Genomic DNA, 15,794 nt, shown 5'->3' on the forward strand with positions numbered 1-15,794 from the left:
ACTGCTATTGTACCTAAACTAATACCACTCTCTGATGAGAGCAGACAATAGTAACCCATAGATGCACCTGAATGAAGAATAACCACAGGGCTGTTGCAGCTGGCCTATTGGTCACTGATAGTCAAGCAAAAATTAATGGAAATACTTGTTAGAAGAACTGCCATCAGTTTCCATGTGGATGAAGAAGCCAAGAAGCCATAAGACCCACTCTATCATCACCTCCAAGCATAGTCTTAACCAATCCTTTAGCTTCTTTGGCAGCTAGTTTGCTGAAAGGACCACTGGCAACTCGGTAGGAGACACCTCAGGCCTGCTTAAGTAGATTCACAAACAAGCTTTGGCCTCATCATAACAACATTTGGTTTTTTAAGGTCCTGATGATCAAAACCCATGTTAAATACCTGCTTATAATATAGAGGGCATGTCACTCAGTGCAAAATTCATTGGGACATACAGACACTATGTGGTGAGTTAACCTTGGTTGGCTGCCTGTGCAGGCTTTCTGCAGGGTCACAGCTGCCTTCAGGATATATACACCTGCTCCAGCGTGGGGTCCTCCATGGGCTGCAGGTGGATATCTGCTCCACCATGGTCTCCACCAGCCTGTGTCATCATGGTCTTCACCATGGGCTGCAGGGCAATCTCTGCTCCAGTGCCTGGAGCACCTCCTCCCCTTCTTCTGCACTGACCTTGGTGTCTGCAGGGCTGTTTCTCTCACATCTTCTCACTTCTCTCACAGCTGCTGTGCATTTTTTACCCTTTCTTAAATATGTTATTACAGAGGCACCGCCATTGTCATTTTATTGCAAGCAATCAGGAATAGCATTAAAATTAGGGAAGAGAATTGCAGATGTGAAGCAGGAGCAGGAGCACTCCCCTACGGAGCTGAACTACCCCTCTTCAAAGTCAACGGTGCAAAGGAGGCGCCTGAGCATGGGGCAGCCACTGCCCTGCATGGGTAATATGGCACAGAGCCTGGCTTATCAGCTTGGACTCAGCAGCAGAAGGAAGCAACAGGCAAAACAAATTTGGGAAGTTCACACGATGCGGCGTGAAAGGGTTGCGACAGCTGTCCTGCTACAGAGCAGGCAGTGCTGAGCGTGTCAAACAGCTGCAGCGCATCGCTGGCTCTAAGTTAGGAAATACAAAGCCTAAAAAGTTAGGCAGAGATTTAGAGCCTTTACTTGCCAAATTTCTGTGCCAGAAGTTACCATTTTGTTCTTAAAGTTTCTTGTAAATTTACCTCTTAAACTGTCCAAGGTTTAATTTCTAATTATTGCAACGCTGCTGGTATTTTTATACATGCTGCTGTAGGATAAGTGGCATCCAGCATATATTGCATAGCATGTATTACATTGAATAGTCTGAAGCTGCTCGGTGAATTTTTTGCATTATGGCAAGAAAAAAACTTTCCTTAAAACAGTAAACTAAATCAAATACAGTAATTCGAGACTTTTATCCAATTATTCAAAATAACAGTTACTAATGAGGTAGAAAAGAAGAACAAGCCTGTTTTTCACACACTAAATCACATTTCCTAAAAGGAAAGGAATAGAAATTAGAAAGATTTTCCTCAAAACATAACTGGGTGCAAGCTGTAAAATTAAGTTTCCATCCTGCAGGAAACTGGTATTTCAGAATTATGCTTCTGTGTGAATCATGAGAAGCTAAATATCCTGACTTCATCAGAATGGAATTTTCCACTGCCTCCTTCTTGCAAATTTCATTGAATTACTATTTTTTAAACAACAAAAACAAATCCTAAAAACGCTTAATCAGATCCAGTGTAGAGCAATGCAGTGCTAATTGCATGAAAATAAAGAATATGTATCTTGTGGCAGAAAGGGAAAACTGAAAGACATGCATGTGTGTTACATTACTGAGTGCACAAAAATATTTAAATTCCATTTTGAAAGAAGGAAATTCAAAACACTATCAGCATCCTATCACTATTCTTTTAACCCTATTGTTAGAAGGTGATGTAACCCTTTAGAGAAATTTTTAACTTCTAGGTCTCTTCTCTCGTCATTTAAAATAATCCTTGATAACAAAGATTAGTTACAAATGTATACTGATGATTTTTTTTAATGTAGTTCTTGCCTCCTTTTGAAGTTAAGACCTATATACTAAAATTCTAGATGTATTTCAAAGATATATATGTAAATTTATAAAAATATTTTTTAAATGCTACATCCCTTTTTGTAATTCAGTTCCACACAGACACTGCAGTAGCCAGCACCTGCCAAAACATCGTGTATTTATAAAATTATTTATTTACCTCTGCAGTGATATGGCCACACCTTGCCAGCTGCCCTTAAATGCTATTAACGTCTCCAAACAGGGTGGGAAAGAGGTGTTATTCTTCCAAGCTCTGGCCATAAAGGCAAACTGGGTCAGTCCCAGTATTACAGTGAGATGCTTACCGACCGTGCGCTGCAGAGGTGCTCGGCCTCTTCCCTTATACCACCGTGGTCACACCGACACCGGTGCTGCTGTACCAGTGTGACACTGGTGGCCTCTGGGAGCCAGGAGGAGCTGCCAAACTGGGAGGAAATCCCCCATTCATTACACATACATTTAAGCAGACCTGGAGTCAAAAATGACATGGCCACCAAAAAGCCCCCACAGAGAAGCCCTTCTTCTGGTGTTCCCCTGTGCGTGATGGGTGGCTGGAAGCAGCACACCTCCTTGCTGACGTCCAGCTGCATCATCAAGGAAGCCAATGTGAAGCCTTCTGGCAGCACGACTTGAGACTACACGATGTCAGAAAAGACAAACGTCAAACGGGATCTCTCTCCAACATGCTCTGAAGACAAAGACAGCAGGGGAAGTATACTACAACCTCCCCATCCACTCCTTTTACATTGTGGTAGCTTCAAAAGACAGATCTCACACAGCGAAGGAAGGCGGCGTGAGAGTACCTCTGACAGGAGCTTTGTAAGAAGGTGTGCTAGCTTCGGCTCAGATTTCCATCCCAGCCACCTGAACGGCTCCATTCCCTCGGTTGTTCCTCGTCTCCTGGAGGCTGAATCTGAGTGCTTCACTGCTGCGGGGGGGATGCCCACCCATCTCAGAGATCTTCCAGTCTGTCTGCAGGCATCACCACAGAGATATACAGTCTTTTCTCATTTTGATGGCTGCTTTCGTAACGGTTAAAGACATCTCTGGCTTGTTTTTGAATTGCAGTGCAATACTGGAGTGACGGACACAAAGAAATGGCACTGGCTTGGCAGACTCCGCTCGACAGCTGGGTCTCAGGACTTCAAAACAGACTGCAATATTGTTTTGGAGTGCTTCCCTTTAGCTGCTAAACTGAGGCATGAAAAGGAGAAAAACTGTATAAACACTATGAAAAATGATAGCAGGAAGAGCTTCTATTAGCCAGTGATTTTGACAGAGTTTTGTTTTCAGGCAATTAGCTTAAGACACCTTTCTCTTCGTTTCTGTCTTTAGGAAAATAAAGATGTTCCTTCACATATGTGGGTGGCCCAAGACCAGAACATCATTTTGTTACAGGAGATGAAGATGTCAACAGCTGCAAATTTTTCTTTGTTTATTATTATTATTATTTTTGATCTAAAAAAATTTCATGAATGGAACAAACAAACCCAAAGTTTCTTTGGTTTAATGCATGCTCACAATTTGTAATGTGTCTGCTGATATTTCTTGTATGTATTCTTGAATTTTTTCTGTAATATGAATGTAAAAGAAATTGCACATATGACATAAGCAGACCTTTCTCTTTGCTCTTTATGCTTGAAAAGTTGTTAGATAGATTTGCATGCTTTGACTTGTTGGGAAGATTCATTGCTGGCAGACCGATGAGGTCTGGACAGTTGACAGGTCAGAACATTTATTAATGTGATTGCTTTGCTCAGAAAAAGTTTGGCTCCATGCTCGAGAAGATCCCCTCTGAAATGAACGTGGAGACTAGGAAATTAATTATTAAGGAGGATGTTACAAAAACATACATCAATACTGTTCAATATGTGGTTGGAAGGTAATTGAAAAAAATTATGTAGACTCTGACTTAAAAGGAGAGGGAGTCTCATGAACACACACTGTAATTCCTGACAGCACCGTCTGGCTGCTGAACCTGTCACGCTCCAAAGCAGCACTGGGAAAAGGCCAAGCCCAGTCTGTAAGGCAGGGTTTAAGCATGAGGGAGACTGCTAGGGAACTTTGGCTGGTTTTCACTTCTTTCCTATGTTACTTGTACTTCAGCTGTAGGATGGCATGTTTCACCAAAGCATTTCAATCCCTCTTCCTATTCAGAAAGTATTTAATATGCTCCTGACTTTGTGTTCCATTAAACTCTGCACAGGAGCATCTTCCAGAGACGTGTATGAGAGAGCTGATCACTGTGTTCATTTTCATGTATTAATTACAGACCTGTCTACAGCTGCTTATATTTCACCACCACTTACAATCCTTTTAACCATATTATAGTTGTGGGGTGGGTTGTGTTGGATTTTTTTTTTTTTTAACAGAACTATCTGATGTTAAACACATATTTCTTGATTGAAATAAATATAGAAGAAGATTTATGTAATCCAGTCCAGGATACAAATTCAATCTACTACTTTCTCTCCCAGATAAATATAGAACTGAATCTATATTATCTCAAATAAAAATGGAAAGGTGATATTAATTTTGGTACCATTGTTATTTGGCTGGTTTTTACCAATTCCTTCCTTCCTCCTTTCTTTCTTTCTTTCTTTCTTTCTTTCTTTCTTTCTTTCTTTCTTTCTTTCATCTCATTCTCTCTCATTCTCCCTCATTCTTTCTTTGATTATTTATTTATTTATTTATCACCGATATAGATGTCTGAAATCTAATCTAAACTCAAATGGATTTTTGAGAACCACCCAGGGAATTCTGGCAGTCTTTTCCATCTCCAAGGAACTGAAAACTGAAGATTCTATCTTACAAAAAAATGAAGTAGTTCTAGAAGACTGAGGCATAACTTTTCCCAAGAGCCTCATAGTTGCTTCAATGTACTTTAATACATCCCATCTATACAGGCCGTTGCGTGTGAACTAGGACAAGTCTGATCTTACCTTTCTCTCTGCTGGGCACTTCTTTGTGGATGAGGTAGAGAGACAAAGGAAAGTTACTGATTTCACATTAGTGGTATAGTAGTATAGAATGCTAGTTTTTCAAACTCTCTCAAAGCTAACACATCTTTACAATCTTCCCAGAAAGTCATCTTTCCCCAGTCTTGACTGCCATCTGCTATTTCAGCATGAGACTCAGGAAAGAAGTGGATTTTATGCACAGTCATTCTGTTTTGCATTTCAGCTGGCTTGAGTTTACTAGGATTACTTGAAAAAATTCTAAATAGCCCTGTGAGAATCTAGGAAATACTTATAGGACGCATCTTTCTAAGTGCGCAAGACATGTGCATAAAAAGAGCAGCTAATAGCCAGCAATTTGGCATATTGTTCTGATTTTATTAGCTTTACCACTGTTTTCACAGGATGATGGCTTTGAAAAAAATGACCACTGAAAAAAATGGCGATATCTATTACTGGAAATAATGTCTGGAGGTGTATCTCTTGCTCACTTATCTTTGGCATATTTAGGACTCAGGGTTTCTTTAACTGATCAAGCCTGGGCAAGGAACACTTATCCAAGTGCATGTAGTACATTCACTCCCATATAATTACTTTCTGTTAATGCTATGAAATTGTTTTCTTTCATTTTTACACAGTCTCCAGACCTGCAGACATTCAAGCACATGAATAAGAGACTCCTAACTTCAATCAGATTACAACTGGGAATAAGGTATTTAGGCATGTGCAACATCTGGTTGTAGAATTAAGATCATCTCTTGGGTCTTCTTAGGCAATTATAGTATGAGATATGTGCATATGGACTATAGGATTCGTGCAATGTGGGCTTCTTCACCTAAGTTTTTAGAAGTCAAAGGGCAATCCAGACAGCTAATCCAGCAGGTTCTGCAGTAAGTACATCAGCTCCAAACAATCACCCTGTTCACACGCTGTGGCATTTAGATGAGGAAATACTGAGAGTTCATTAACCAGTTCAAGCCAGAAGGAAGTATGGACCTATGTGTTTCATCAAAATTAAGGATATGTTTTTGGATCATCCTTAAAAACCATAACATCTGATGTCTGAGAGAGAACAGCATCTTGCAAGACCACTATTCACCTGGCTTTACCCAACTATCTTGAAAAGAAGTTTGTGATTTCTTTGGTGTCTAAAAGTTTCATTAACAAGTTCATAGACTCAAAACAGTGCATGATATTAACAACCTTAGTGTAATATGTTGCGATTTAACCTAAAATCCTCCTGAATTATCTCATGTATTTTTCTATGTCATAGAATGTGTGTATTTCCAGCAGTAAAAGTATTTTTCAGCATTTTGCTGAAATAGATTAAAAACGTATTTACTTAACAGATTAAAACCTGTTCAAATTATATTAACATTTAAACATCATAAAGACTGTCTATTTGGACTTCTTGGAACAGATTTTACTTTCCAAGCATTTTTCTTGATTTGATGGGCCTACTCATGGTGCAAAAGATTTCGAAGGAGGAATGCAGTAAAAATTTAACACATTTAATATGTATGTTTTCAAATGATAACTTCTGAATATTTACTTGGGAAAATATGTTATTATTGATACTGATCTGCCTATGAGCAGCCCACCCTACCAAACATGTTACTTATTCAGATGCAGATTTATTTCCAAATTCCTAATGATTTTCTTTTTCTGTCCAAAATCAATGCTAATATCACATAATGGATTTAAAAAAAAAAATTGTGAGCTGTAGAAGAAGAGTTAATATGCTAAAATAATGTAAAAAGAGGAAAGAAAAGAGTTTTCTGAATATTTCTGAAAGTTGTTTTTAGTATATAGTCACTAATGTGTTAAGACATGTACAAAAATACATTAAAGGATCAGGAATATTTTCCTGCAGGTACTTAGAACCTAATAAATAATGAATGTGATGATTAACTACATGGGCAGAAGTACACAGCATTACCAAGAAAAAAACCTACGTAAAACCTGGCCTTTGAATGGGTGTGCACCATGGTTTTTTAATATATAAAAACACTTGAACATACTCAGTTGTGTGTGAAGACAAAACAAAAGAAGTAAGCGCACTTGAACTAACTTTGTATTTTCAAATGAAACATTTAAATATTGCCAAGAGCAGTGAGGGCATCTGGAGTCGGGTGGAAGGGCAGCAGAGCCAGGTGAGCAGAGCACCGTGACGCCGTTCAGTGCTGCTTGAGCAGCCACAGAGGTTTGTGCAGGTCTAGAGAGCTGAAGTAAGACCACCACCATGGCTTCTCCCTGCCCGGCGGTGACCCCCCTCGAGCCTCGGGCTGCCTGTGTTGGGCGTGAGGGTCAAAAAGTTCCAGCGGGTCATATGGGTCGTACATGTCTTCCATCGACCGGCGGAGGAGCTTGTTGGGCCAAGCCTCAACAGGTCGCAACACAAAGTCGACTCGCCCAGCGCGTTTCATCTTGGTAGGAAGGGTGACCCTCTTCATCACCCGGCTGTATCCCGCTGCTTGGGCACTGATTATGTATGTGCCCGGAGGAAGGAGTCGCCAGTAGTCTCCATCAGCAGCTTCGGAAAGGTAAAGGGACAACAAAACAGCTTAGATTTTAGTTTTGCATCCTTTATAGTTACGTACTCACATACACATGTATGCACAAGTGTTTACGGGGCAAGTTTTCAAAGGATCTTGGAGTCGGGGCAGCTCAGAATTTGAAAAAAATTCAGATACAAACACTTGAACGACAAAAAGAGGTACCACCTGTGAAATTCTGGCCTTTGGGAGCTAAAAATCACCTACAAAATGTGAGTAACTGGTGTGCCTGCATCACAGGTAAGGGAAGATTCCCTTCATGCTGCTTTCCTAGGGGTACAAGGAATAACTCCAAAGAAATCAAATGAATGTATGTGAAACTTAAGTGAAAGCAGAATCCAGGCTGCAATATACATATAATGTCTAAGGAGCTAAGAAATCCCTGCTTTTATTGTATTACATTCAATTACTTTGCAGACATCATAGCGCGTAAGACTATGGAGTCGGAGCTGCAGCTGGTATAAATTGCCATTAGTGTAAAATGGGTGTAAATTTCCTCCAGCTGAAGGTTAGAGCCTGCAGGCAAAAGCAGGCAGTTTTAAAACAGAATATTTATTCTTCATTTTATATTTCCTTTATTTTGAATGATAAGTTTCTCAACTCAGTTAATGTTGCATTAATGCTATTTTCTCATGTAATTCCTCAGTCTTTTTTTACCATTGAAATTAAAAGACATTTTAATCATATAACATCCTTAACCCCACCTAACTCAAGAATAAATACTCCTTTTTCCTTCAAATGTAAACATATTTTTTATTTAATTCTTAATTCTTTAAAGGTTCACTGCCAATGGAAAGCCATTGTCTGTGAAGAAGTTGGAAAAAGACCCTAATTCATGCCAGAGTCTCCCACCAGCCTCAAGAATCTGCATCATCTCCACTATTGTATCCCCTCTAATGATAGTTTTTTTGAAAGCTGGAAAGCGTCCACTACATTATAAACCATTTTGGCTTTCCAAATTGATTCAACAACTATCATTAGAGCAAAATGTTACCATTCATGTCTTCTATTTTGCACTCCTATGGCCTACCCTGTTCTCACTAAAATCAATAATAAAATGAGAGCATTGATTTCAGTTAGAGCCTAAAAGCTCAGAACTTTATGACTGTGAAAATTAACAGTTGCATATGTCTCAATACATGTTTACCAGCTGGCGACAGGTATAAAGTGAACATAATTCAACGTTCTAGGGTTTGGGGTTTTTTTTGCATTTGATATAACTATTGACCAAAAATTGCATCTATTTATGCATGAACAAAAAAAGGTTGTGGGCCCTTCAGTCACTGCAGTTATTTCAGTTGTTAAAGTCAGTGTGGATCCTACTTTAATGTCTACACCTCATGCTCACAATATTTCAACTAACTTATTCTATCAGGGCTCCGCACCTCCACATTCCGAGTTGCAGTCCCTGAGCAGGACAATTGCTGTATTCCCCCAAACATGAAACATAAAGGTGGATTTCTGAATCTCATTGAAGACACATTGGCTTTGATGGACAGCAGACAGTTCCAGGTGGAAGTTTTAAGAGCAAGGACTGTGTTATCCCCAAGACACGACAGACTCAACAGCCAGTTTGACATGTCTTCTCTTTTGTTATTCTAGAAACAAACTCACAGCTGAGTCTTCAATTCTCCACTAAGGTGCTATTTCTATCAAATACGACAAGACTCTTGCAGGTCAAGCTCTCAGTGCTTTCACCCTGCCCCAAGAAAAAACTCAAACAAAAAATATTACCTGTGGTGACATCATGCTGGATGCCCCTGACTGAAATGCGAGCATTTTTTATTGGGTTGCCAAACTTATCAGACACAATTCCTTTTATCCCCCGATGAACCTGGCAAAGCAAAGCAAAGTTAGATGGGAATCATTTGTTACAGTACCACCTCATCGTCTTCTACAAGGAAAGCCCTGTAGAGAGGAAACAACTTTCAAGAGGCTCAACCCATTACAGAGGCTCTCAGGCGCTAATGCCCCTTCACATCACATCCTCTGTTTTGGGAGCTCCAAGGTGACTGAGGGAAAAGGGGAAACTGAACAAGAGATTTTTTGGGCTAGGTACGTGGCTCTGCATTGAGCAACCCGTCTCTGCACAGATCACTGGCACCTCATGATCTGAGCACAGTATTTAAGGACTGTTTCTCAATGTCTGCCATAGACCCAGAACCACAAATAAATGAAAAGTTAAGGCTTTAGAAAACAACTTGATGCTCTATCCACAATGAGAAGGCATCACTGGTGCTAAGTGAACTTAATTCAGCATGAAGCAGCACTAAAAGATGTGTGAAATAAATCAGAATCAAGCAGAATTATTAGCTTTCAGACAGTACCACTTATCAAAGAATACACTGCCATCCTGGCAGTAGAATCAATTAATGCAGGCTGTATAAAGAAACCAGGTCTTTAGTATTGGTTGAAATATAGTTTCCATTTTCTTTCACCACATCTAAAAGGATCCCAAACTGCTTAGAGATAAAGAACCAAAACTGAACAACTGTCCTGTGATAGACACACTGTTACTAATTGAAAGTAGAGCAGAAGCATAAGAATAAAATAAGAATGAGATGGATACTTCTACATTAGTATTGTTTAATGTACAATCTTTAACACTATTTGTTGACAATTCTCAAATACACTGATGCACATTAATCAATATATAATATTTAATAGAATTATTGATTTGTTAATATCCTTATTTAATACCAGTGAATAGGAATAGGTGAGGGAATTCTTTACCTACTTGGGACTCATCATCACTCTGCTGCCTACACTTCACTGCATGCCAGAATGTCATGATAGCAGAGTGCAGAACCCAGCTGCTTGAGCTGATGAGAAACGTGCTTGGTGACAAACTAAAGAGCGATGTGAATTCTGTCATACAAGGAGGTGCACAAACAGCTCACTATATTTGAAGCTCAATAAAACAAAACAAACAAAACAGGAAAAAATCCAAGTATTTAACATTAAACCTCTTCAGGTTCTTTTTTTGCAGCCTTCTGAAATGAAAACATTCTCTATTGGAAATTCTATATGACCTTTTTAAATGAAAAGTAATGCCATTTCAATTTTTCCCCAGAGCTGCTATGATCAGCTCGAGCTGTTCTTTACTTCACTTTGCTCCAGTCTTCCTCTTCCTCTCATTTTTCCCTCCCCATTATCCTTTGTCATAAAAGAAGAATAGAAATAAAGAACAAAGTATCAAAACAATGGAAAAAATAGATTTGCTTTTCTGTTGGAATATAGAGATGCTCAAAAATAAATGTTAAAATATCCAACTTTACAGTAATTCTTAATAGAAAGCTGGAAAAAAAAAAAGTCTAGTTTAGTGACAGCAGTTTTTTATTTAAGGTGGTGCTGTGTTGTCACTGGTCTTGTTAAAAAGCTGTTCCATACTGAGTGGAGCTATTCACTGGAGGGTTTAGGAACAACTCAGTATAAGGACTTGAAAACTGTCCCTTAAGAACTATTATGATGAAGCACTGCAATTTGCTTTTCAGCATGGACTTGAGGATTTATCATACGGATAGTGGGTAAATCTGGTCAGGAGAATCATCTCAGACCCAAATTTAATTTACAGTATAGACATACTCAAAGTACTATGACCTCATCCAACTTCAATAATAATTTTGCAATTACAACATGACAGGATAAAAATGACAAAATTGAAATTTCTTTAACAATGTTGATTTGTTTTGCTTTAGTAAATACACTATGTTTGGGTTTGCCTCAAGTCCGTGCCACATAAGTTTGGGAGAGTGTTTTGATACCACTTCTGAACAGGGAGAAGAGATCAGCGTTTATGAAAATGAATTCTACTTCTGTGCGTTAAGCCAAGTAGATTTGTACACACACCAAACAGCCTGGTATATATCAGAATAAGAAAAGTTTGAATTGGTTATGGCAGACTTAATCCTTATTGGTAGTAATTCAGTAATCCTTATCTACAAAGTTGTTTTGCTTACTGTCCTGCATTTACTCAAAAAGCTTTTCCATCATAGACTTCTACAGTATCGCACACTATAAAAATCTTTACATCTTGAAGACTTCAACTGCAATATATATGGATTTAACCCAGCTCCATTTGGATTCACTAAAACTCATTTTCATCAGACAGCTGTAAAATGAAATGAGTTTGGTGGTCTGTACTGTAGACTTTATTGAATGATAATACTTACCACAAGTAGCAAGAGGTTGCTTAGAAAGGCCATAAAAACACTCCTAACAATTTTAAATTACTGCGTACTCTATCAAAATAAGGCATGACAGAAAGCTAATCTACTAATGGCTGAGAGAAAGATGAGCAACTTCAGTTTCTGTGTTCACTTACTTATTGTCAGTGAGGTATTTGTTTTTGCTGAGCTTAAACTTATTATTAAAAATGACTTTTAAATGGCATGTTGTAATGCTCACAGACATGCAGTTGTTCCTTTAGAAGATCAGGCTTCAGATCTTTTTTAACTGCTTTGATCGGGAAATCAAGCTGAAAAGTGTGGAAATAGCATTTCTAGCAAGATACTTAGAACCCCTCCATTTCATCTGAATCTAAATCTCCTGCTGCCATGCAGTAGGGTTTGAGCCACAAATGTGGACTATAGGAAGGAAACCATTCCAAGAAGCTCTCTGAAAAGCAGATGTTGTTTTGTTCTTCAAGGGAAAGGCCCACCTTAAAGATCTTTTCCAACCTAAATGATTCTATGATTCATATTTTTCTGAATACATGGGTTTTCTCTAGCATTACATTTTGGACAGTTGATTTATAATGCTGCACAAAGTATTTACAGACAATTCCCTTTTTCACTGTTTTCAAGGCCTTTACTGTCCTCAGTCTCCATCCTTCCTGCAAGACAGGCAAAGTAGTATCTGTGTGTCCTGCTAGACAAACTGAGGCACTGGGGCCGCTGGTGGAGGGTGACGATTAATTAGGTGCTGTCTCAATAACTAACTGGGGAAACAGTAAAGAAACAAATATTGACAAAGAATGAAGAAGAAAAACTGCAAGCACAAAGGTCTGTAAACGCAGAGCCTTACCATTTCCATGTAATTCAGAAGGGCATCTCTGTTTTCGTGCCAGATTGTAAACAGTTCTTCCTCCAAAGGAAACTTTTCACATCCTACCTCCACAGTAACTTCAAAGCAATTTGTGTGAAGGTAATTAAAATCTGCCATACCTATAGGTTTAAAAAGAAAAAGGAGAGATCATGAACAAGCTGTGTAACCTTTAACTGGAGCTTTGTTGTTGCAGTCAGCTGAATGCAACCCTTGTGGGTGTGGATTAATATATCGTAAAGAGCGTGCATGGCCAATATATAAAGTATTCAACAAATTCAGAATGCTACAACTCATTTCAACTATGAATTAACTAATGACAGTGAAACTTCTCTCAGGTGAAAATCATAATTTTAAATTATTAGTCACCTGACTAAGAAGTAGTGATAGAGAGATAAGGATTGGTTAATCATGGTAATTGGATAATCAGCTGTATCAGAGGTGATTGCCAAGGGTCACTGGCAAAGAGATGACCTTTTGCCATTAGCATGTTCAAAACTGTTTCTGTACAAAAGACATTGGATATAATTTTCAGAAGAATGTAAGCCTCAGATATTTAAACCTAATTTTCACTCATGCCCCAAAGCTCTCTAAATGCCTAATTTCAACATAATTATTTAGGGGTCCAGCTGAGTCCTATTTGAAAACACAACTGAAGCACTGCTGAAAATCTTATGAACACTGATATTTCATCCATGCCAGTATTTCAGGAATCCTGAAGAAAACTATTATTGGGGAAATCAAATTAACAATCTAAGCACAAAAGAATGGAATGTTTGTTTCTCTTGTAGATTTTCCTGAAAACGGTTTCATTTAAACTGCACTTGCATAGTCTGCAGGATGGATTCAAATTCATGCTGCTAAGGAACGAGAGTAGAGTGTTAAACATTTATTTCCACATTTCAGATTTTAAAACTAGAATGATATTATATGCAATAAGAAATTGACCCTTGTATAACTTGTTAACTTTTCTTAGGTCGTTTCAAGGCTGAATACATTACATCGTGTCCGAATAGAAATGTTACCCACATACATTTTGCTGCTTAAATCCCTTCCAAGTTAGTTTTTGCAGTTTTGCAGTTTTGACCTAAAGCAATCTGAAATGAATGAAATTATTTCTTTCAAACCCTTGTGTCTCATAAAGGTCATATAGAGGTTTTACCTCACTTGATATGACGGTAAAGTGGTTTTACCTCCAGTGAAGCTGTACCACTCAGCACCATTTATAATACCTCCGCGTTTTACAAAATTTCCACCGCAACGAAGTTCAGATCGGTCCGAGATGACTGGATGTGCATCTGCGTAGGCTTTAGCCAGCATTTTAAACATCTGTAACAAAAGGGTTTGAAATAAATTTGCTTTTACAATCTGTAAAGACTGTCATTGCTGCTAGCAACCATTGCTATTGCGAGCCCGCACAATGAGCCACCCCGCATCCTCAAGGCTGATGGAGGGGTTGAACCTCTGTGGAAGGATATTCTGCCAGGAAGTTTTCACTTGTCGTCTTCCCCAAGGTCCTTCTCTGCAATCCAATATATTTAGCCAGAGATAACATTAAACACCAGTGGATTTTGTGATAATTGGCTTCAACTTATCACCTGGAGTAGGAGTAGAGGGCTTGTTTGGTTGTACTTCAAGTCCCAGGTTTTAAAGCTGAAATTAGCTCTCCCCATTATGTTTTAGCTCTTGCTATTTTTACCCTTTCAAAAATACCTACACCAGCCTCAGCCCAACCAGATCTTTGCATTGGCCACTGCTGTTTAAAATAGACAGTGTCAATTTGCTTTGCACTTGTCACTCACACAGGACAACTTGCCAGTTTGATCTCAATGACAGTTGCCTCTCTGTGGGGCAGAAACCGTTCCTAAAAAGCAAAAGATAGGATGTGGTGATGGAGGATGTCACCACTGATTTCCTAAGAGCGTTGATACTGATGAAGAGCAGAGGAGTCACCACTCAGAAAGGAAAAGTGACAGGTACATGTAGTGAAGACAGAAGAAACAGCAGTAATCTGCAGAAACCATTTCTTCGAATCAGGTTCCTGCCATTTTTCTCCAATGTTTATTCCAAATTTGTAGAGAAATCCCCCCTTCTCCTTTTTGTCTATTTGAACCTCATGTACAAAAGCTATAATTTCAGATTTCAACATTGAAATGACAGCAATTATGAGGTGCTACTAGATCCTACTACTCAGCATCACGAGTTTCTTGCATACTGCTGAAGACATGTGTAAGAAGTTGGGTGGTTAAATCCTATTTTTAGAAATGATCCTAAAACTTTATCCTTTATGTTGTCATCAAGGATAAAGACCAACATGATCAAGCACACAACTTTAATCTAATATTTGTGAATGTTTCTAATAATCACAAAGCTGAGCCAATTATGGGATCAGGTAAGTGACCGAGGAAAGGTGGAAAGAGAATGATATGTAAGCGTCAAGACAATTTACCAAAATACTTCTGATGACCAGACACTAGAAATCCTGACTTAGTATAAAATGTGTTTGCATTTTCCTTGAGTTTTTATGTGTCTAAGTATTGCTCAGCCCAGACAATTAAGTCTCCTTCAAAGTTCTGTTGGAAAGAAGAACTTTTACTGCCAACAGTTTGGGGCCAGGCCCGATATCTTTAATTTCTGCAGGAATTTGGGTCCCGGTTCTGAACCTTCTGTGGAAGATATTTGCTAAAAATATAGAAGTTGCCTAAGTGACTCAGGAGTGTTCCTCACCTTTCCCAAAGACATCTGCAGATGTTTCATTTCCAGTGACCGAGTCTTTCTTCTCTTGTTTCACACTAAGAGGCATAAGGCTTTTGCCTGGCCACTGGTGCAAGTGTACGAAGATGGGTGGTAGTGGGAAGACAAAGTGAGAAATCCCAAATCAAGTGAACATAATTTTTTAAAAAAAGTTAAACTTTTTTAAAAAAAGTTAAAATGTGCTCTGATAGCAATACATTTATAATCACTTAGCAGCTAAGGTATGACTAGTCATGGACCTCCAAAAACCATAGATATTTAGGTGTAATACAGAGGAAAAAAAAGGGAAAAAATCATGGAGGAATCCTTGTGACTTTGGAAGCGTGATGCTTCATTTGGTAAAATGAGGTCAGTGCTGTCACTTTGG

At 38.7% G+C, this 15,794-nt stretch overlaps 1 protein-coding gene across 2 annotated transcripts in view; it reads right to left on the reverse strand.

Moving 5' to 3' along the window:
* Positions 1-7,043: 7,043 nt before the first annotated feature.
* The window catches only part of CPZ (carboxypeptidase Z), a 37,125-nt gene continuing 28,374 nt past the window's right edge, over positions 7,044-15,794 (reverse strand). For both annotated transcript variants that reach the window (XM_054824314.1, XM_054824315.1), the window contains 4 exons: positions 13,867-14,002; positions 12,656-12,795; positions 9,365-9,464; positions 7,044-7,608 (listed from right to left, as the gene is read on the reverse strand). In XM_054824314.1, the coding sequence (XP_054680289.1) occupies positions 7,253-7,608; positions 9,365-9,464; positions 12,656-12,795; positions 13,867-14,002 (732 nt within the window). In that variant the 3' untranslated portion in view covers positions 7,044-7,252. The remainder of the gene's footprint in view (positions 7,609-9,364; positions 9,465-12,655; positions 12,796-13,866; positions 14,003-15,794) is intronic.

The sequence above is a fragment of the Grus americana genome, chromosome 4 (assembly GCF_028858705.1).
Source record: "Grus americana isolate bGruAme1 chromosome 4, bGruAme1.mat, whole genome shotgun sequence".
Classification (NCBI taxonomy): Eukaryota; Metazoa; Chordata; class Aves; order Gruiformes; family Gruidae; genus Grus; species Grus americana.